At 39.2% G+C, this 23,653-nt stretch overlaps 1 protein-coding gene across 1 annotated transcript; it reads right to left on the bottom strand.

Annotated features, from left to right (window-relative positions):
* Positions 1-433: 433 nt before the first annotated feature.
* On the bottom strand, positions 434-21,919 carry gfpt2 (glutamine-fructose-6-phosphate transaminase 2). The gene is made up of 19 exons (XM_037779584.1): positions 21,769-21,919; positions 19,888-19,995; positions 18,968-19,066; positions 18,716-18,841; positions 18,238-18,296; positions 16,364-16,498; positions 14,373-14,434; positions 11,209-11,288; positions 9,460-9,577; positions 8,992-9,155; positions 6,687-6,782; positions 6,469-6,566; positions 6,198-6,318; positions 4,988-5,145; positions 4,662-4,776; positions 4,374-4,501; positions 3,102-3,269; positions 2,825-2,986; positions 434-756 (listed from the first exon to the last, which is right to left on the bottom strand). Exons 1-19 carry the CDS (start codon positions 21,773-21,775, stop codon positions 712-714), a joined length of 2,049 nt encoding a protein of 682 aa, XP_037635512.1. The 5' UTR covers positions 21,776-21,919; the 3' UTR covers positions 434-711.
* Positions 21,920-23,653: the final 1,734 nt, after the last annotated feature.

Genomic DNA, 23,653 nt, shown 5'->3' with positions numbered 1-23,653 from the left:
GTTATGGGCTTCATGGCCCATCAGGCACAGTGACGTGGATGTGCAGCGTAATATTATTTAAAAAATGAGATCTTCATAATTCAGAGAACTCTCTGGAATAAAAACTGTTTGATTCCTACATTTCCCATTATGTAAAGAGAGGTAAGATGCCCCCAATATACATAAGAAATTCATAAAACAGAAAGAGAATAAATCACCTTACTCATGATTGTGTGCATACGTAATGCACATTTGGTCCCCATATTGCACAACTGTAAACACTTCAATACACCATATCAATGCTTCTCTGCTAAGCCTGTAGTGTGTGTGTGTTTCTGGCTCATCTTGAGATAAGAAAAAAAGGCACAGCATGTTGGTTGCTTTGGATGTGTGAATGTTGTTTTCATAGATTGTTACGCGAGGCCTCAGTGGCACTGGCACGTCCTCAGCAGTGTTTTGGTCGGATTCGGACTTCACATTTCTGTCTTTTTTTTTTTTTTTTTTTTAAATCATTGTACCGTATACCTCACACTCACTCTCACCCTCGTCCATGTTCACACGCAAACAAAGTGCCCTACTTTACCCCGCTCTTGCTACACACACACACACACACACACATACATACACACACCTACATACGTACATACATACATACATACTGAACGAATTGCACACTTGTACGGGTAAATCTATGAGCCTCCTTTCTCCTCTCCGTTGCTTTGTGAACTGTTATTATTCCACGGTCACAGATTTGGCCAAGTTTCTTGGAAAGTCAACCTGCAAGAAGAAAAGAAAACGGTTTGTTTGAGCAAATAACAACACATTAAGTTCATTCGCTGTGTGTTAAAGCTTCAGTAGTCAGTATATATGTTTGGCATCATTGGGCAAAAATCCCATAATAATCTTTCAGCATATTGCAATCCAAGTGTTCAGAGAGATAACTAGACTTCTGCTCCTCCTCATGACTCTGTTTTCAGGCTTTAGAAAATCTAGCCCATGACGGAGGCTTTGACCAATCACAGGTCATTTCAGAGAGAGAGAGCGTTCCTATTGGCTGTGCTCTGGTCATGTGACCAGAACTTGGCGTTCCTTCAACAGATTTCACAATGGCGGCAGCGTCACAAACTTTCTCATGTTACAGCTAAACCGTGCACTACAAGATGATTCTGAAAACATGTGAGGAGAGAAATAGTCATTAACGTAACATCATATTGATTCATATTTGATCAGCGCTGCCTAGTTTGACCGTTTGGTCGGAGTTCAGAGTGATTGACAGCCGGCTCTCATAGACGGCAGCTGGACAGCAGACCTCAGATCAGCTCTTACTGCTTGTTTTCCTCCGGTCTGTGAAATCTTGCAGATGCCGTTAGGAGCACCGGAGGACACAGAGGAACATGATTTTGTTCAGGTTACCTGTTTCATGTACTACTGTCACGATATAGCGACCGTTTTATAAAAATAACTTTTTTTAAATCATATTTGCTCCAATCTCGCCTACTTCAGCTTTAATTGTATTCTCTGAATGTTAACATAACATACTGCTTACTTACTTAAAAATACGCTTTCCCTTTTACATTTAAACACACATTAACAAGCTATAGAAAAGCTGGATAACAAATGGTGCAACAGAGGACGGATCAGCTCTCACTGAAGTGTAAAAAGAAAAGCCGCAACGCACACATTGAGTCACTGACCAGTTCCTGTTCTTATGATAAGAAAGGTCACTGATTACACACGCCACAACTGTGTAAACTGTGTAAAAACCATCGTCCAGCATGTTGAGAGATGAAACGTAGATTATATATATGCCACTACTGTAATAATTAATTAACTGCAAGCAATAAATAGCCTCCCAGAGTCTTTTGCTGCATGCAATATACATTCCATTGACATGTTGAAATTATACTTTGATATTAATAATTATTGTTAAATTAAAAACACAAATGTTAAGGAAGAAGTGTTCAGATATTTTACTTAAGTATAAGTAGCAATACCACAGTGTAGAAATACTCTGTTACAAGTAAAAGTTCTGCATTCGAAATTTTACTTAAAAGTACAAAAGTATTAGCATCAAAATATATACGTAAAGTACCAAAAGTAAATATACTCATTATGCAGAATGTCCCATTTAAGAATAATGTATATGATATTATTGGATTACAATTAGTGATGCATTAATATGACTAATAATACATCATCATTTATTTGTTGATTATATTTTGTATCATTAATCTGAATCTGCAAAGTAACTAAAGTTATCAAGTAAATGTAGTGGAGTAAAAAGTACAATATTTCCCTCTGAGTTGTAGTGAAGTAGAAGTAGAAAGTAGCATAAAACTGGAAATACTCAGGTACAAGTACCTCAAAATTGTAATTAAGTAAAGTACTTGAGTAAATGTACTCAGTTACATCCCATCACTGGTTAAAAGCACTTCAGACTTAGCATAGCATTAAAACTAATATGCAACAATATTAAAGCCATAAACAAACAGGTGCAACTGAAAGCATTTGAATAGCAAATTCTACAGTGTTTTTTGAATATATGTGCATTTAAAGCTCATATTCCTAATCAGTTTTGTGTATAGACAAAATTAATATTGTTATAATTTTCATAGTATAATATTGCTATGTGACTATAGCTACTGACCTTTTCAAAAATGACATGATAAAAAGCTCATATTTCATTGTTTGTATGATCTCAGATCAGATCAGTGATCAAATTAGCAGACAAAAAGTTTGGTTGATAAAAAGATAAAAAGTACTTTAAGTTATAAAAAGACTGTTTTCCATACACAGTGAGCGTTTGTACAGATAGCTTGAGTCAAAAACGGCGTTGACTACTTACATCAAATCCTCGCAGGACGGCCAAGTGGAAGGACAGGAGCTGCAGGGGGATGACGCTGAGGACGCCCTGCAGACAGTCCACAGTGTGCGGCAGCTCGATTGTGTCGTAGGACATCTGACTCATCTCAGGGTCGTCCTGGCAACAGAGGATGATGGGTCGACCCTGATGGAGAGAAACAACATCAGTCAATTCATTTTGTTTGATTTGCTGCACTGTAAATGTGTGTGAAAGTGTCCAGGTGTGTGTGTTTCAGTAGAGAGTGTTTTGTTTTTTTTACCGATCTGGCGGTGACTTGTTGCAGAGCGTTCTGGCACTTGGTGTAGCAGGCGTCTCTCATGATGATCATGATGACCGGCATGTCTTTGTCTATAAGTGCCAGAGGACCGTGCTTCAGCTCGCCGGCCAGGATGCCCTCGGAGTGCATGTAAGTGATCTCCTTGATTTTCTGCATTCGAGTAGAAAGAATAAAAGTAGCTCAGAGCATTATAATAACATATAATATTTAACAGAACACATACAGCACCACCGACAATACAACTCTGTTATGTCATCTGATGTTTATCCTCTGTCCTCGTATTGTTATTCTAGGACAGTGGTTACCAGCCTTTTGCTAAAGGGACCCCTTTTTCTATCATTGAATATGCTGACGACACCTTACTAAGTGACATATATTATGGATATTTCATATTATATTCAATGCATAACATAACAGTACAGAACAACTAATAAACTGTACAATTAACTCAAATTGGGAACGCAATAACAGCAGGAAGTTTGTGTAAAACAAGCAATTTGGATGACTTTTGAGCAAATTATTTCCTGTGAATATTAATCCTATTTGGGTTAATTGTACAGTTTATCAGTTTTTCTGTACTATTATTGTTATGCATTGAATATAATATGAAATATCCATAATATATGTCACTTAGTCAGGGGTCGTCAGTTTATAAACTGAACAATTAACCCAAGTAGTGAATGCATAACAGCAGGAAGTTTGTGTAAAAATTAGCGATTTGGATGAATTTTGATTATTTCCAGTGAATATTGCATCAGAGATGAGTTTTCCTGTTATTTTTAGGAACTTTTAATACAAATCTCTGTCTGTATTATGTATTTTTTTAACAATCATACATACTTAATAGGCTTCTTTTTTGACAAATTCAGTGTTTTTTTCTCATTGATGCGTGGCCGTTGTTCTATTAGCTCCGTGGTTGTTTTAACTGCGTACTTTTCTAATGCAGAACGAGGATAACAGAGGAGAAGGTCTGTGAATATAACTCGTGTTCAGGTCTTCACCGTTATCGCCCTGATTCTGTTTATATCTTAAATAGTAATCCAAACTTTAGAAATAACAATTTCATTTAGTTTTCTTCACAGAAATGAAGGAAAAGCTGAGATATAGGCCAACTGTGTAGATATATTTTTAAAAGTTTTCTTCCGGTGAAGCTTTAGCGACCACTAAGTGGGGGTCAGGTCAGGTTGGGAACCAGTACTCTAGGAGAAGTGAATTGCAGTTTTTTGACAGACTACTGTGGCGTTCTCGACTCACCAGCGCCCCCTCTAGGCAGGTGGCGTAGTGGAAACCTCGGCCCATGACCAGTAGAGACCTCTGCTCGTACAGTTCATCAGCGATGGACTTGATCTTTTTATCCAGGGCCAACACCTGCTTTATCAGGTCTAGGAGAAGACAAGAGGGATGGAGATGGTGGTTTTATGTTAACAGTGAGACTATATTAAACAAAAGATAAATCATTTTGTTAGTGGTGGTCGAACACGGTTTATGTTGAGACCCTGAAGGCTTTGCATTTGTGATTTTGCTGGTGTTTGTTGGACTGACCAGGTAGCACCTTCAGGCCGTTGATGATCTCCAGTCGTCTCTGCTGAAGGGAGATCCTGTCCTCGCTCATCATCAGGCCGAACATGATGAGGGCCACAAACTGACTGGTGTAGGCCTGGATCACACACACACACAGGAAACACTCATATAACTCCAAGCGTTGCTGAACGGTGCAGCAAATAACACACAACTTATCATTAAATTGAAGGCAAAGTGCTGTTAATACTGCTGGACAACTTATATTAAGTATGTTGTTTTGCTTATTACTGTTGTCAGATTCTTAAAAAACTGATTTTATAAAGTTATGAGACAGTATAAAAATATACCTTGGTGCTAGCCACTCCTATCTCAGGCCCGGCGTTGATGTGGACTCCGCAGTCTGTTTCTCTACAGATGGAGCTGCCCACGGTGTTGGTTATACCAACCGTCAGGGCACCTTGGCCCTTACAGTAGCGTAGCGCCATTAAGGTGTCTGCCGTCTCTCCTGAGGGAGCGGAGGGAATGAAAAGATATGCTTACAATGCAGAATTACAGCACAATAAGGTCGCTGTTAGAAGTAACACACAAAAAGATGATGATACTGTCAACAGGTTTCACATAGGACCATGACATGACCACACTGCCTGCCACAAGAATCAACAGTGAATTAGTGCAAATGGTCACAACATACTAATACCTTGGGAATTGAAATAGACAATAAACTTAACTTCGGGGACTGTGCGGCTTCAAAAATCAGGAAAATGCAGCAGAGAATGTACTTTTTTTTAACGCAAACTTAACCATTTTAATGTAAACTGTTGGTTTTATACATCAGTCAGTGCAAACAGGACAACGGGAAAAAATCATGGGTATTGACCAAGAAACAGCCACTAGTCGGTTCACCAAACTTATCCTACAACAAAAATGGGATTTTTTTTTACAGTATAGAAGCTATCCCCTTCACTCCAATTACAGACGCAGCAGCAACCTGACCCTTCAAAATAAAATCTGAACAAGTAAATAAAAGAACTCTTTTATTCCTCAAGCCATCGGCCTGTATAACATGCAGCTGGATCCACTGGTCTCTTAGCTGGTCACTTGCACTTTTGCACTTTTTTATCATATTTGACGTTAAAGTGGGTTGCTTGTTTTATATTTTTTTATTTTGTTTTATTTTTTATATTTTTTTATTTATTATTATTATTTTTAATTTATTTATTTTATTTATTTAGTCTCAGTCTCAATGTGATCAAATGTGTTTTATTACAAGTATGTTATGGTCTTATTCCGTATGTTATGCTATCGTTTTTATTATTTTTACTGTGGACTTTATGTCGTCCTCATGTCTGGAGTACTGGACATAAAATATATTTCCCTGTGTGGGAAAATAAAGTTGATCTGAATCTGAACAACCCAGTTTCATAGTCAGATCTGTCTTAAAAGCAAAGACCATCATTTACATTTTTGTTTTTTTTGATGAATTAAAATCCAACAAAATTAAACCAGTGACCTCAGAAGACAAAAATAAGGTCTTTTTTTCATGTTTTGTTTTTTCACCTGACTGGCTGATGAAGAAGCAAACGTCGTCTCTAAAAACGGGCGTGTTGCGGTCCAGGAAGTCGCTGGCCAGCTCCACCATGACAGACAGCTCCGTCAGCTCCTCCAGGATCTGTCTTGTCTGAACATCAGGGGGAACAAAAGCAGCAGTTTTACCATCATCATCATCATCATCATCATCACAACTTTGTGTTTTTTCACTAATCATAACCGTCTTTCTCCCAGAATGATCATCATCATGCATATCCTAACTTTTGACAGCTCTACTCACAGCCACTGCAGCGTGGAAGCTGGTGCCGCAGCCAATCACGATTAACCGTCTGCAACGTTTGATTTCTTTCAGGTGGTCCTTCAGTCCACCGAGAATCACTGAGGAAACAGAGGACATTTAAATACATGTTTTAGTCTCCGGCTCATACAGATTGCAATGGATCAGGGACCATTTCTCCATATGATTAAAACTTGAAGGTTTGAAAGATCACTAGTCACCTGTGTTGGTGTCAAAACAAATGCGTCCTCTCATGGTGTTGACGACGGACTCCGGCTGCTCAAAGATCTCCTTCTGCATGAAGGCATCAAAGTTGCCTGCAAAGAGAGGAGCACATACATGTACATCAGAGGCTGAAAAACTGTATTGTGTTTCCACTTTCAGCCATACGTGCAAACCCTCCCGAGACTCCTGTTTTTCATCGCCCTCTCCCGCTTTCCTCCCGGGATCACAGTTATCCCACATTTCTCAAGATTTATGACAAATGTTGACACTTTTTTTAGCCTTAGCCTCTCTCTGGAACTGAACAGTGTGTATAATCTCTACTGTTTCCACCCGGACGACAATAGAGCTACACCAACTGTCTGTTTATCAGCAGAAAAGAGCTGTCTACGCTCGCGAACACAGCGCAGTTTGAGCTCATGTTTAAGCTGCGCTCGACACAACATGCAGCGCCCAAAGTTGGGCTTTGCTCGATGCAGTGAAAAGCTGTCGTGGCGCGTTGCAAGCCGTTGGAAATAACGGGTTTCAGAGCGTAGTGGTAGCGTTTTGTCTGACTTCCAGTGAGTGAGAAAAGGAGAGAGAAATGGATAGAACTAAGAGAAAGATATAGTGTTGCATAAAAATGCTGCTGCAGTGTACTTATTATTTTGTTATTTTCACTCTTTTAAAGTCACCAGAATGAAGGAAACAAAGCTTTTCTGGGGGAGGACCCCCAGACTCCCTGTTTTGGTTTTGAAACCCTCCCTTTTTTTCATGGTCTCATGGTTGGCAATGTATGCTTTCAGCCAGCAGAGGGCGAGCTAGTCTACAAGCTAAACTTTGACTGGTAGCACTGCATGCTGCGTGTTCTCAGTGTATTCAGAAGGTGTGGTGGAAAAATACTTTTTAGGTATAAAATATGAAGTGTTTGTGCAGTGTTAACCGACCCTGAATTACTTTGTGAGCAACTGAAGACGTCTAATCAGAAACGTTATAAGATTGTTGTGTCTCAGTGTCTTGACGCAGGCATTGTGTTGTTGAGACTAGACGGCTCAGACGAGGAGCACACCTCCATCTGTGACCTTGTTTCTTGGGTATAATTGAGGTTGTAAAGATTGTTTTTTAACTCCATGTTACCGCTGGTGTGTCGGGTCTGTTTCCTGGTGCCAGTATTAAATGCATTCATTGTAAGGTGACACCAATAAGTGTTTTTCATTCACCAAAGTTAGTGTTCTTTAAAACCTCTGATCTCTGGTATGTTTTAACAAAACCCGGTAACACTTGGTACACATGGTAATTAGGTGATAATTAGCAAGTAACCTATTTGAAATTTCTTTGGAATTACTGCCAAATTACCCCAAAATATTTACCTCAAAATTTATCGAAAAACATTATATGCTAAAGTAGCATATAATGGTTAAAATAGAGCCCTTAGTCTTGAGAAGTAGCTGCTCTTCATCGGAGGTGGAAAACTAAAAGAAGATACTTCTGATCAAACACAAATCTCTCCATTGTGACTTATTGTCTACACAAATGTAACCTGGTAGCTGATGTCATGATTCAGGGATGTTTTTAAGAAATGATTATCTATTTATCAGAAGACATGGAAATAAAGCATATCAATTAACTTTGTATTCTTTTCCTGGAAAAATATTAAATAATTACCAGCTATTGGGAAATAGCGGAATTAAATAATGTTTATAATATAGTAATTTTTGAGGTAAACATTGGGGTAATTTGGCATTAATTTAAAAAAAAAAATTCAAATAGGTTACTTGCTAATTATCACCTTATTACCATGAACCTGTAAAAATGAAGTGTTACCGAATTTTGACATACTTGTACTCTACTTGAGTATTTCCATGTTCTGCTGCTTTAAACTTTTACCCCACTAAATCTCAGACAGAAATACTGTACTTTTTACTCCACTACTTTTACATAAACAGCACATGATTACAGTATATGATATGATGCAGTATACAATACTACTAATGTACCTAATAGTATGCAAAGTATCTCAAAGTGGCTCCACACTGACGACATTAAAACGTGTATTCATTAGTGAATAATGTAATATTCTATAATGATATAACACTATGAAAGGTGCCACTTTACTTTTGATACTTAAAGTATATTTTGCTGATTATACTTCTGTACTTGTACCTATAATGGAGGCCCTGATATTTCTACTTTTAATTAAGTAAAGGATGCCTTATCTTCCTTACTGTGTTACCCAATAATACCCTTTTAAGCACAACTAGTTGTCTAAAATAAAAATAAATGAATGTATTGTCCTCATGTCATGTTTATTGAGCGTTATCTGACCTTTCATGATCTGTTGCAGCTCCATCTGCAGCGTCTGGATGGCCCTCACCGGATCATCACCGACCTGCCGGTTCATCCTGTGGATGGAGAGTTTCCCGCCGGCCACCACGGCCATGTCGTTATCCTCCAGGTACAACACCTTGTTGGTGTGCTCAATGATGGCACTGTGGGGAGAGATAAGACGGGTACATGTGACGAGTCTGGTGTTTATAGAAGGAACTAAACGTGTTTCTTTCTTTCATTTCTTTTCCTCATACTTTGATGAATCTGGTGTTTTTACAGGGCACTAAACGTGTTTCTTTCTTTCATTTCTTTTCCTCATACTTTGATGAGTCTGGTGTTTATAGAGGGCACTAAATATGTTTCTTTTTTTTTAATTTCTTTTCCTCATACTTTGATAGAAATGATAGAGAGAAAGAGAGACTAAGAATTCAATGATACGGCAAACACAGACGATTGTAGTCTCACCTGGCGTCAGAGGCAAAGTAATACTCCACGGGCCTGCCATCCCCCACTGAGTTGATTTCGCTGGAGCAGTCGGGACGATTATGGCTGTTCTTCTCCTGGACTCCCTCCTTGAAGTGAGCTGCGGGGGTCAAAAGCCAAGAGGTCAAGGGGGTCAGAGGTCGCACAGTGACTTTGAGTGACTAAAGCAATCAAGATGTGCTCATCACTTGAATTCTTCCTCTCGACTTCCAGATGGAGTCAGGTCACCGCTGCGGTTATGGGTCTGTCATGTTGTGAAATTCTGATTTTTACGCTCCATAAGATCAGAAAAGGTTCGAGGTGGAACATAACAGCAGCTACCAGGAATATTTACAACGGATTAAGGTCATAAATAAACGTCCGTATTGCTTTATAAACGGCAATAGAAAGATGATATTTGCCATCTTCTGTAGATTTCCAGTAAAGAAAAGACAAGAACAATGATCTTATTTGTAATAAGACGCATAAAGAAGATGTGTGGCAGTCAGATGTTATGAAAAGAGACGGGCCAAAGATAATTGAAGGGATTTGTTTTTTCGACCATTAAAACGACACGCCCTGCCTCGCACTTTGGACTGGTCTCAAATTAACCATTACGAACCATATATTTCAAGTATGCAGATAAGGCAGTGAGGACACAGTCCTGAGCACAGTCGAGATGAAGTACCAAGATAAACTCTTGTTTTAAGTCTCTATTGTTCCGCCTGAAATTACACAAAGAGATCCCTGGCAACACTTTAGGGCTTTATAAGAAAGTTGTTTAACAGAATTATTACACAATGATTAACAGAACCATTAAACAGTGTTTGTGTACACTTCTACGGTTAGCAAAGAGCGACACTTTACGGGATTTGTTACAGTAGAAAGAGAATCAAGAGTTAGATAAATATTACACTACTCCAGGGATTCAGGGAGAAAGCAAAGAGAGAAGATGGGATCTACGTTAAAGGCTACTGTTTAAACTTTCTGCAGATCTTTTCATTTAAAATCAGAAATTTAAATGAAAAGTACAACTGTGTAGTCAAAAACGTATTCATCTCAGCCATAAAAGCTCCGTTGTTTCCCCCCAAAAAAACTTTTAAAAACACATCAATGAGCCGCACTGTTGCTCAGGGTGACATGTTCCTTCATCACGATAAACACGGGCAGTGTAGTTTATTAGTTTAGTCGATCCCACGCACACACCGTCCCGCTGGCTGGAAATAGTCCCCAATAAATATTTGCTCCTGTTTTGAGTTTGCTGTAAACTACAGTGTCCCGGCTGTTTTAGGAAATTATTTAGTCTTCTTTTAAAAATGAAAGTGTATATTCAAGATGTACGACTCTCACACAAAGAGAAGAGGGAATAAATTCTCTCATTTCATTCTCATATATTTTAGAAATATAGTTCTTGAACAGTATTGAAATAGAGTTGTTCAAAAGACTTCATTTCTTCATCTACTTTTAAACTTCTTTTCTGTGCTGTGACTAAGAAGCAGCCTCAAAAGTCAAATTGATTTGCTTACTCGACCAATAAAACACTGATTGTTGGAGTATCTTTATGCAGCTCAGAGACACAGATACTGCCAGGAACAAGATCATTTTAGATAATTTAATCTATGCTGATGAATTATGAATACCCTCTCTATCTCTGCTGCGGCGGCTGTGTGTGATAGTGTGCAGAGATTCACGGTGCAGTGTAAGCGGATAATGGCAGACAGACAGAGAGAGAGAGACGGGAACAGAGCTCACCACTGTTGTACTGGACGGGGATGTTTTCAGTCGACAGCTCATGCTCGCTTCGCACACCAATGAGCAACGGACTTCCTCTCCTGCCGGGACAAGAATGAAGAGAGACGGAGGAAGAGGAGGGTGAGGTGGGAGGAAGGAGAGGATTAGGCTTTGTAGACACACAACAATGTTCAGATACGTACGAACACGCTCACGTGGTGCTTTGTGAAAGTTTGACCGCTGAGGTGAGCTGACATCCAACCCTGCTCTATTATTCCCAACAGAAATTAAGTTCCTTAGCCTCAACCACACAGACAGGAATATTCATTTAGGAGGACCTGTGAGATATAATGTATGCAAGGACCAAGGTGAGCTAGAGGGTTCCTCTGGCCCACTCTAATGCCTCTATTCCATCATATACACTGATCTTATTATTATTGCATATTTTAATGAGTTTTCCTGCCTGATTGTAAACATGTAGTGAATTATTGTAAAGGAAACTTAGGCTTCTTGTGTGTTTTAGCCCACACAGTCTGTAAATAGCTATTAATATTTTAAACCATGCCTATTCCTTTTTTTCCCTTATTTTTTTATTTATTCCTTTATTTATTTATTTATTCCTTTTTTTATTTTATTTATTCCTTTATTTGTTTATCTATTTATTCTTTTATTTATTGACTTATTCATTCATTTATTTATTTGTTTATTTATTCCTTTATTTATTTTCCTTGTTTATCTATTTATTCTTTTATTTATTTACTTATTCATTTATTTATTTGTTTATTTATTCCTTTATTTATTTTTCTTGTTTATCTATTTATTTTTATTTCTATTTTTTCCTTATTTATTTATTGTGTGATAAAGTGATTACAGAACAAGTGAAGACAAATACAGGGACATAAAAACAACCAAAAGAGATTATCAAAAAGTAAGACAAATGACAAAAAAAACCAACACACCTATTCCTGACTGATCCGAACTTTTGTATTTACAAATCATTTAAATTATTATTAATTAACGTATTTGTTGACACCTTCACTGAGGATGTCCCGTCTGTACAATCAATACAATTCTTACTGTGTTATGTCATCAATTACTTTGCTAATATTTGTCAAACCCTGAAGACAATGGGACTGATCCAGACAGATAGCCATGTTTCTTTATCATCATCATGCTTGTGTTATTTGGAGGCTAGTGGTCGTAAAATATACACGTATAGCGAATCGCAACTTGTTAATTAAAACTATTTTATTAGAATCAAAAAATGTATATAATAAAAGTAGCTGCAAAGCTCTGCTAGGATTATTTTTATGACAGGCACATCCGGGCACACCCGTGGCTACACGGATGTTGGCACTCCTCTCCATCTCTCCCAATCATTTTTTCTTTCATGCACCACCTCAAACTCTTTGTAACATTACTGTTTCATCATTTTGTACACAATCCTGAGGTTGGGTTCATCCCTGTGCAGACAGAGGCTCAGACATCCTCCCACTTATTGCAGATCCCTTCTAAACCTTTGTTTGTTAAATATATATTATGGGACATTTCTTTATTGGATAGTGACAGCTTAGAGAGACAGGAGGGGATGACATGCACTAAAGGGCTGAATCGAAGCCGGGCCTTAATTCGCGGTGCGCTCCATCTACTAAAACGTTCTAATCTTGAACATTAGGCAGGTAAACTGATCCCTCCATTAGTCTACATCCTTCTAGGATTTGCTCACAGTTCCTGGACCGAGTCACTCTGCTTCCTCATTGGCTACTGACCCTTATGTGGGCTTCTCCTATATGCTGAGAAGGTGCAGCCGTGTATATAGATTTAACAGGTGAGGTGAGGGAAGGTGTGAGGAGACTAACCTCAGAACAGATGAAACCTTTATACACTGATCTTGTGAGCACAGTGCAAACAGTATATCTAAAAGAAACCTCTTCATGGCGAGGAGTTATTACGAGTTAGTTATTGTGACACCAGCTCTTGAGAAACCCTGTCCAAAGGGCCTCTCCTTGTTTCTCTGTCTTGAACCCTCTTTTCTCTCTCTGCTTTAGCCCGTCTCTGGGGCTCGGCTACGCTGACGTACTGCGCTGGTTGTTTTAAGGGGTGTGGGGGCTTGAAAAGGGAAGGCTTGCAAACAGAAACATGTGGTCGCTATCCAATACGATGTTTACCCTGAGGGAGGGAAAGAAGAGAAGGGAAGGGAAGCAAAAGGGATGAAAGGGAGTAAGAAAGAGAAGGACAGGGTGGCAGATAGAAAGGGAAAAGGAGGAACAACAGATTAGAAAGTTAAAGAGAGAGAAGCTGAGAAGAAGAGAGTAAAAATCCTGCCGGGAGGTTGATCCTTGACGACAAAAGGGCGGGTGGTGACAAGCATCACTAGATGATTGCAAACATTCCCTCATCCCTCCGTTCTGAGAGACAGACAATGCTGACTGTTCAACACATTAACCACACTGAGTTTGCCAAAGCTGTGCAATATACTGATATCTTGTCTTCAGAAACTGCAAGCAGACAATAGACCAATGAGATGCCAAAGTATCCCGACTTTAGCAGCAGGTGTGCCAGCTTCGCAAACATTGGCACTGCCAGCCTGTTTGCATAAATCATAAGTTACTGCCCTCCTCCTTTTTCCATCTCCAGCAGCCTCCCTTTACCCCGATCCACGACGGCTCAGCTGAACCAGGAAAGGTGTAAAGTAAGATAAAATGATGTGAGTCTTTCTGGCAGGGGGCATTTCCCGGCAGCAGAAACAGGAAACTCTCTAGTCTCTTTGGTTAATGAGTCACAGAGACGCCGGCGTGGAGGCAGCAGCCCAGAGGCCAGAGGCCCAGGAGGGAGAGGGGGAACCTGAATTCAACCTTCTGCTCTACTCCCCCTCTTCTCTGCCTCACTCTTTAAGATGCAGACAGCACTGACACATGCAGGCGGACGGGAAGTTACACACATTCACACCCGAAAAACATTTGACCATAATCGAAAGCAGATCACATAAGTCATAACAACACGTCACGTGCAAATGGATGTTAGGGATAAGATAAGCCACAATGTCTCCGCAAAAACATATTTAGGATTGCTTCATATTTGTAGCAACAAGGTTGACTCATCCTCCGACGAGTCTGGCTCTCGCTGCACAGACACCCGCAGCAAAATGTGAAGTGAAATGTCAGCGCAGCGTGTGTGGTACTAACCTGGTGGACACAGCCTCTCCGGGGAAATGACGGCTTTTAAACACCAGGGCGAAGGCTCCCTCCTGAGACACAGAGAAGCAGAGGAAACACTGAGTTTACATGAGCGTGATGAAAGACTGAATGCTGACTGTTAGAGGAGAGGAGGAGAAACAATTCAAATATATAAAAGGTAAAGTTAGACGTATATTCCTGGAAAACATGTAACTTTTAAGAGAAACATTTTGAGGACACAAACGAACGTTTCTTCTGACCCAGTGAGGTTTGGCAGTTGTGGTGGGGGTGTGGTAACTTGGTGTACAGAAGGGGGGGGTTGATGGGTTAAGAGAAATAAGACCTCTATTGCTGTGTTTCAACAGCACAACGCTGCCTGTGGTGGTGGAAGCAGAACTGGCTCAGAGATTGTGTGTGTGTGTGTGGGGGGGGGATAAGAGAGAGAGACGAGGGGGGAGGGTGTGTTGTGGTCGTGACGCTGTTAGTGCGTCGAACTATCTGGTTCCCATTACCCCAAATCCAAAATGGCTGCTTTTTGCCTCCTCTGAGAAGAGAGAGAAACCACTCCAACCCAAAAAAGTGTGAAGCAACTCTGAAGCACAATGGAAAAGAGAGGCTCGCTCCGTCCAAAAAAATCTGTTTCTACGAGTGATGATGTCACTGGTGATGCAGTCGGGGCGGTTGCTATAGAGACTATTTTTGTGATGGCGTGCCATGTGAGTGTGACACATTTTATGTAAAAGTTTCCATCTCTTAATGTTCGAGAAGACAAGAAGCTGTGGTGTGTCTCACTGGCATCCTTTACTTAATTAAAAGGTAGAAATATCACGGCATGAAAATACTCCATAAAGTACAAGTACAGAAGTGTTATCAGCGACATGTACTTAAAGTATCAAAAGTAAAGTGTCTCCTCTCACAGTGTTATATTATTATAGAATATCACATTGTTCACTAAAAAGCATTTTAATGTTGTAGTTCGTCAGTGTGGAGCCACTTTGAGATACTTTGTATACTACTAGGTACATTAGTAGTATAGTATACTGCATCATATCATATACTGTTTATGTAAATGTATGGAGTGGAGTAAAAAGTACAATATTAACCTCTGAGATTTAGTGGGGTAAAAGTTTAAAGTAGCAGAAAATGGAAATACTCAAGTAGAGTACAAGTACGTCAAAAATTCGGTAACACTTCATTTTTACAGGTTCATGGTAATTAGGTGATAATTAGCAAGTAACCTATTTGAAATTTCTTTGGAATTACTGCCAAATTACCCCAATGTTTACCTCAATTTATCAAATATTACTTTATTATAAACATTATTTAATTCCGCTATTTCCCAATAGCTGGTAATTTATTTAATACAACTCCAGGAAAAGTATACAAAGTTAATTGATATGCTTTATTTCCATATCTGCTGATAAATAGATAATAACTTAATTGAAATTGGTGAATGGTTTGATTTGTGTCTGATCAGAAGTGTCTTCTATTAGTTTTCTAAAACCCCCGATGAAGAGCAGCCACTTCTCAAGACTAAGGGCCCTATTTTAACTATTATATGCTATTTTAACATATAATTATTATATAATGTATATAATAAAGTAATTTTCGATACATTTAATAATATATTTAATAATAATATTGGAGTAATTTGACATATATTCGATATTTCAACTAGGTTACTTGCTAATTATCACCTAATTACCATGAAATTTGCGGACCTGTAAAATGAAGTGTTACCGTAAATTGTACTTAAGTACAATACTTGAGTAAATGCACTTAGTTATGTTCCTTCACCGGCAGAAGAAAGAACTAGAAGCAGACCCCTGATATCTTGTAATATTACAACAAATCAAAGATAAGCCTGCTACCGCTAGCGGTGCTGCTGTGAAGGGGTTGAGCTGTGTTTTCGTGTCATCATGGTAGCAGACAGTGTTGTGTGTTGTAATGATGATGTGTCGCTGTGTGTGTGTGTGTGTGTGTGTGTGTGAGCTACTCACCAGCTGATGAATAACCCGCTCTACCAGGGTGGAGAAGGAGATGCTGTCAGTCTCTCGGTTGTCGTAAACATATTTGGTCAGTTTGGGGATGACCTCTGTGTCCGTCTCTGACTCAAACTCGTATCCTTTGGCGATCTGAGGAAGGAAGGAAGGCACGGTTCATTAATTAATATAAACATAAACAGCCTGAGGATATACTGTCAGTCATCCTGCGAGATCAGACTGCAGTGGTTCCATAAATTACATCTTTGTTATTCATTCTGCTCACTTTGTTTTTATAAAGTACTTAAGGTTAGTGACAGTAGGAAGCAAAACTGTAGCAGAATTCATACAATATAATATAAATATCAAACAAAAAGGTAAAAGCTTTCAGTTTTTTAGGTGGGAATCCATAACTTTCTGAGGTGAGGTTGCAGATTACAACCAACTGAAACTTCTCCCGTTCTATAGTGGCCGACGTGAAAACGCGATAACACAAATGTCCCTCTGTAGAGCCAGCCAGTGTTTGGTTTGTCCCTTCTGGGTTACTGTACACTCAAAGAAAAGTAGGTAAAAATACGGGCCAATGTACCGTGTTAATATGAAGGAATTTTCTGTATCGATTTTTCTCAGGGTTTTTAAATACGCATTGCATTGTGGGAACAAGAACCTCTGCTAGCACGAAAGTTGGAAGAGGCAGAGACCATCACACACGGCAAAGTTTAGTTCAAATTTCGAATTTGGAGAAACCTTTCTCTCACATTAATAGAATGTAAAGGTACGGAGGATATACTGTACATTTACAGAATTTCCCGTTTTAGAGACAATGTCCGTAAACTTAACGAAGAATGTCCTGGAAATTTTCTACCAGGACGTTATCTGTTTTTCTACGGATTCTTTTCTTAGAGTGTAGAAACATGGCTGCCGGCTCTGTGAAGAGGACCCGCTCCCTGTGTAGATATAAACGTCTCATTCTAAGGTAACGGAAGCACAACCATTCTTATTTTCAGGTGATTATACACTAAAGAAAACATGCTTTATTAATATTATATTAATTTCTGCCAATAGGTCCCCCCCCGAAACGCTACACACTGGCCCTTTAATTTAAACAAAAATGTCCTCGACTGACCAGGTTATAAAATAAGATAATATATTCCTTTATTAGTCCCGCAGTGGGGAGATGTGCAGTGTAGAGCAGCAAAGAGGATAGTGCAAAAAACAAGATGCATCAGCTAACACAGTAAAAAAGAGCTAAACAAAGTGTAACAAAAAAAAGGTGTGCTATTTTAACAAAAAAAAAAGCTTAATTTAATTTTCTCCCTCAATCAACAAAAAAATACAACTAAGCGTCTTAATTTTTTATCGATGCTTCTTGTGTGTATATATTCCAGTCAGGTCTGACTTTTGCCCAAGTACAACGTGGCAACAAGTCACTCCTTAGTTAATGAGTAATACTGAATAATGGTGCCTCAATAGATAGTTCTAGTGCTGACAGCTGACAGCTGGAGGGATTTAAAAACAACTCATGAAATAGTACATGTATTTATGTTATCAAATGAATTTTGTTTCAAATTTGTGCATTCTTAAAATTGTTTTGTAACTCCTCTGCCCACACTGGACATAAGAGTGACTTATAAAACAAACTGGTTGAATAAACACAACGGATGACACAACTGCAGTTGAACAATTAGTATAACCTTTAAACACAGATCAGCATGGCGCCAACTAAATTATATGACACATTAGATGATTACACTTGTCAAAGAGACAGCGAAGGAGCGGCTCGTCGCTGAGCAGGAGGATGACACCGGGCGGGCGGTGCTGAGATGGAACCGAACAAGATTGCCAACTCGGTGGTTTGTACAAGAGAAATTCCTGAAGATAAGGTGACTTACCAGGTACGCCTTCAGCTCTTTGTAGTTGGTGATGATGCCGTTGTGGATGACGACAAACTCTGAGAAAAGGAAAAAGAAAGAGTCAGTGAGAGTGAATAGATTAGACATTAGGGCTAATGGTCAAACACTATTACTATTATAAGTACATCATTGACACGCCTGTGAACTCGCCCATGGCACACTTATAACAAAGAGAACAGGAGGTATGTGAAGGTGTGCTAAATTAAGGTATGAAGCATCTTTATTTTTATTGGCTATTATAACTGGATGACAATGAATTGAAAACATGATGTCACAGAGAAGAAGGTCAGAGTTGATCTTCCCTGATTATCCCTGTTTCACTAAAAGCCTAAAACCGCCTTTAACATTCCTGCAGTGTGTTTTTGCATAGATTTACAGCTGGTTAAGCATGAGTGGTAAATGCATTTATACTGTATACTGTACTGCGTATGCGAGCATGCTTGAAAGCGCATATTACCGTTATCCTTGTCGGAGCGATGAGGATGGCTGTTGACGGAGCTCGGCTCTCCGTGTGTGGCCCAGCGAGTGTGAGCGAGGCCGAAGTGTGTGCGCAGCTCTTCGTCCAGGTCCAGCGAGTCTTTCTCTGAAGAAGCCAAAAAAAAACACACAACAGCGATCCCTTTACTGACACGAACAGACTGACATCAACATACAAATACTGAGCAACAAACAAACATCAAAATATGAATATGAATGTGCATGAACTCACTGTAAAGCTCCTCGTCCAGAGCCTTCACCTTCCCCTTCTTCTTGATCAGGACGATGGCGTTGTCGTCGCCGTTCTTCTTGGGGGCGTCCACAGCGATACCTGCAAACACACAGACGGGAGGGGAATGACATAGATTTAATTTAGATTGTTTTATACTAGTTGTAGTAGTCAGGTGTGTATTTATAGTGTAATCCAATATCCCTTATATTTTTTATTCTATGGATATATGTCTTTAGTGTTGACATGGACATTTTATGTACTGTTCCTGTGCATTGCTTGGATAACCTGCTGTTGTAACACAATAATCAACAATCTATCTATCTATCTACCTATCTATCTATATCTATATCTATCTATATCTATCTATATCTATCAGGATTTAACATGTTAGTCTCTGTGGTGTTATTTATTGTGGGAGCATTGTCTAGTAGGTAGGTTGTGGTGTTTAACAGGCATTAAAGGCCCTCTTATTGATTGTGTGGCATCATCTTATTCAAATAGGATGAACAAACACAGCTTGTCTGTGTGTGTGTGTGGGTGTGCGTGGGTATGTGTGTTTGAACAATATCAAATGTCCAGGTGGCAGGAGGTTCGCAGCTAGAAGTCACCGGAGCTTCCTGGTGCCGTAGCGGGAGCTAAAATATTTCAGCCTGCTGTCATGCAGCTGTAGGTGTTGGTCGTTCTACCAGTTTGGCTTCATTTCAAGCCGACAACTATACAATTATGTGTTCTATATATTTGACAGTGATTGAATTCCAAAGCTGTGCAAATTGTTGGCCAGATTTTCTCTTTTAAAGACGTGACATACAGGTGCTGCCAAGAAGGACTATGAGCTTTTGTGCATGATGTGTGTGTGTGTGTGTGTGTGTGTGTGTGTGTGTGTGTGTGTGTGTAAACGCTGTGAAGCCCGAGTGTCTCACCTGCTGAATCGTACCCTCTGTACTCCAGTCTCTGCAGTCCCTTCACCAGCGTCTCACATATCTCCTTTCTGGTGCGAGGCACTCGGTAATTCAGGTAGGCAAAGATCCCTTTTTAGAGAGAGAGGGAGAAAGAGAACTTCAATCCTCTGAGAAACCGTGTTTACAGAAAGAGTTTACGCACAACGGTAGAAAAGGAGTTGCTTCTGTTAAGCAAAGGATAAATCTACAGTGAAGAATGCTGGAACAAACCGTTGCTAGTCGTTGTTAGATGACATCAATATTCTCTTTTTTAAACTAGATTATTGATGAAGAACATGCGGATAGATGAGGTCAACTCAGAGCTTCTGTATTATTATTTTTTTTAAATTGGAAGAGAAGGGATATAAATTACAGAGCTAATAAGTAGTCTTCTATTTTTCATCCCACCCCCAACAATAAAGGAAATAACCAATATCACACTAATGGAAACAGTTAAAACAAGACTCAAAATTAGAAACTCACTGAAATAATAAAACACATACTGTATACGCACAAAATAAAAAAATAAAATAAGATAAAATAAATGAAATTAAAAAAATGAAATAAATAAAATAAATAAAATAAATAAAATAAATAAAATAAATATAAGGTAAAATAAATAAAATAATATACAATTAATAAAATAATTACAAAATAAAATAAAATAAAGTAAGTAAAAAACCACAACGCCCATCCAACAAAACAAAAAAACAAGGAGGCTCGGTCGTCCTAACCAGGCAAGGGGGTCAGAGATTCAATACGGTTTAGGAGAGGTTTCCAAGTCTTTTCAAAAGAATTGAGGGAACCCTTTAAGTGGAAAATCTAAGTTTCTCCAAACAAATGGACAGTAATATCTTTCACCCATCTATTGTGAGTCAGAATATGTTAGTTTCTAGTTTTAAAGTCTATATACTCCTCACCTATAACCTATAACACTAATATGCTTTGGGAAGGACAAGAACTCACAACACGCTGTATGAGAGAGAGCAGTAATGGAGCTGGTCAAGCTGATGCATCCTGTATTCAGTGTGTCTGTGTGTGTGTGTGTGTGTGTGTAAGTGTGCGTGTGTCTGTATGTGTGTGTTTGTGTCTGTTTGTGTGTGTAAGTTTGTGTGTAAGTTTGTGTGTCTGTGTGTGTAAGTGTGTGTGTCTGTGAGTGAGATTTTGTATGTGTGTGTATGTGTGTGTGTATGTGCGTGTGTGTGTGTGTGTGTGTGTGTGTGTGTGTGTGTGTGTATGTATATAAGTTTGTGTGTCTGTGTGTGTGTATGTGTGTGTAGGAATGTTCCAGCAGTACACAGCTGGCCATTGACGGTCGCACACATTGCTCTCAGTGTTGCAGCAGCAGCAGCAGCAGCAGCAGCCAGGTAGTCAGACTGCTGCTGCTGTAAAACCTCCCACATCCCTCCTGGCCTCTTTCCTTGAAGACGAGTTAAGAGTTAAAGATTCACTAAAACCTCCCTGTTTCAGAGAGTTAACACATGAGAGGAGGAGATATGTGTTAGGTAGTTAGTGGTGGATGGGTGTGAGGAGTAGCTCCATGGATGTAATTTAATTTAATTTACTTTGAGACAGTAACTGGTATGACTGGCCTGTCAACATCCTTGAGTGGAAACACTGACACGTCGCAGCTGCGCGTAAAAACCTCTCAGGAATCCAAACCCGATCAGACTGTTCACTATTCACTGTTTCCATCACCACTAGGACTTAGATCAGGATAACAACACCAGTTCAGTATGATGGGAGAACTTTGCAGAAAATGCCTCTCTTTACTTCTCCGCATGCGTGACTCCTCTCGTGCGTAAAGGAGCTGATTCCTCTCCAACAACTTTCTAAATACTCCATAAAAGAAAGCAAACTCACCACACATGACTCAAGCTTCTCCTTCGTTGTTGGACACCTTTTTTTCTGCGAGAAAAGCGACTTGTTGCTGTGGAGTGATGCTTGAGTGCCTCTGTCGAGTTAAATCCAGAGACTGTCCACTCCCACTAGAGGTTTAAATGGTGTTTCCTGGAGAGGCAGTCAGAGCTCCACCTCCTCTCACTGCTCCACCCATCCACAGTCCTGCACAGTCACCACTTCACCTGTCACAGGATGATAGCAGCCTATTAACTCAAGTATTTGTCGACCCAGCTGTTTGTTGTATTCAAGGGTTTGTCCTCTTTCAATGAGAGGTGTGTATGGAAGTTTTTATTGGACTTTATTATTTATAACCAACAGAAGACATTCCACAAATGTGTACCACCTTTTTTTTTTATACTTTATTTTTTCCCATTTTTCAAGGCTGTTTTCATACAGTATATGCAATCCACTGTTTGTAATTACAACAGTCTATAAACCAACTTTTAAGTAGATGAGCTTACAGACAAACCCATCAAATACACTATAGAGAAAACAACCTCAACATTTAAAACCAAGAAAAGAAATAACAATAATAATAATGACAGTTAAAAAAATGAAACAAATTAAAAAAAAACAAAAAAACAACAACAATAATAATACAAAAATACGAGAGTAATAATAAATTAAATCAACAAATAAGTTAATAGAAAATAAAAAGGGGGGGAGTGCAAATATATAGTAATATCATTTACATGGGCACACATGCATCCTCTTTAACGTCAGGTCACCTCCAAGCACATGTATGTGCATGCTTGTTAACCCATGTAACTATCTGTTAGACTCCATCTCTTCTCAAAAACATCCTCCATATTCCTTATTTAGTGAGTTCCCTTTCCATAACTTTTACTTCTTGAATTACACTTTTCTGCAGATACTTCACTATCCACAAACATGTATTTTTGTATTTGTGTTGTGTAAAGTCACATCCACAAAAATACAGGGCGATTTGCAGATATTTGTGGGTAGTGAAATATTTGCAGATCATGGTACATATTTGTGAATTGTCTTCTGTGGATGTTTACAACTATTATCTACAGATCTGCTGCGGTACCAATCGGACAAAATTCTGTAAACAAACAGGGGGAAAGTTACAAATGTCATGTGGCCCATAAATGCACAGGAAGCAATCTGCAAATGCTAAATAGATGCACAAATGTGTAGATATCACTTTACATGTAAACCTTAAAATACGTATTTACAGAGTAAGTTATGCAGTATTTGCAAATCGCCCTGTATTTTTGTGGATGTGACACAACACAAATACAAAAATACATGTTTGTATATAGTCAAATATTTGCAGATCATGGTACACATTTGTGGAATGTCTTCTTTGGGTTACAACTAATAAAGTCCAATTAAAACTTCCATAGAGGTGATGCTTCACGTTTTTGCGTCTGTCAGCCAAGTTTCGAAATGTGTACAGTAACAAAATAATTACTTGCAATTGTCAATCATTACCAGCTCAGCAGGGATGCTGGTATTGTTTTCACCTTGTGCATGTGTGTGTGTCACCTACTGTAGCAGGAACTACCACAGCTAGTTTATATAATTTATATCTGCGGACGGATTTTGTCACCACAATAACCACAACATCATCAATCATGCATGAAACTTCACAGGTGTGTAAATCAAAGTGAAGGCCGACTTTGAAGATGGGTGTGGTCCGAGCAAGGACACCGGAAGTAAGGGGGGAAGGAAGGAAGTGTGGAAGGGGCCATAGACAAGGCCTATGGGAAGGAGGCTTGGTCACAGGCGGACAATGGGTCTTGGGGTGTGGGGTATAACACATGCGCAGTGTAACTGAAGCTGCGGTCGTGCGTTGGGATTGGCTCAATTTCGGCGAGTG

Source organism: Sebastes umbrosus, chromosome 9, assembly GCF_015220745.1.
Source record: "Sebastes umbrosus isolate fSebUmb1 chromosome 9, fSebUmb1.pri, whole genome shotgun sequence".
Lineage (NCBI taxonomy): Eukaryota > Metazoa > Chordata > Actinopteri > Perciformes > Sebastidae > Sebastes > Sebastes umbrosus.
Note: the sequence above shows the minus strand (reverse complement) of the source record. Positions and strands in the feature narration are given on the sequence as shown.

Excerpts from the sequence above, each read along its gene's own strand:
- gfpt2 (XM_037779584.1), bottom strand. Across the intron at positions 9,156-9,459 it reads TACTTTGCCTCTGACGCCAG|TGCCATCATTGAGCACACCA; the intron begins GTGAGACTACAA and ends CTCTCCCCACAG. Across the intron at positions 4,777-4,987 it reads TAGGAGTGGCTAGCACCAAG|GCCTACACCAGTCAGTTTGT; the intron begins GTATATTTTTAT and ends TGTGTGATCCAG.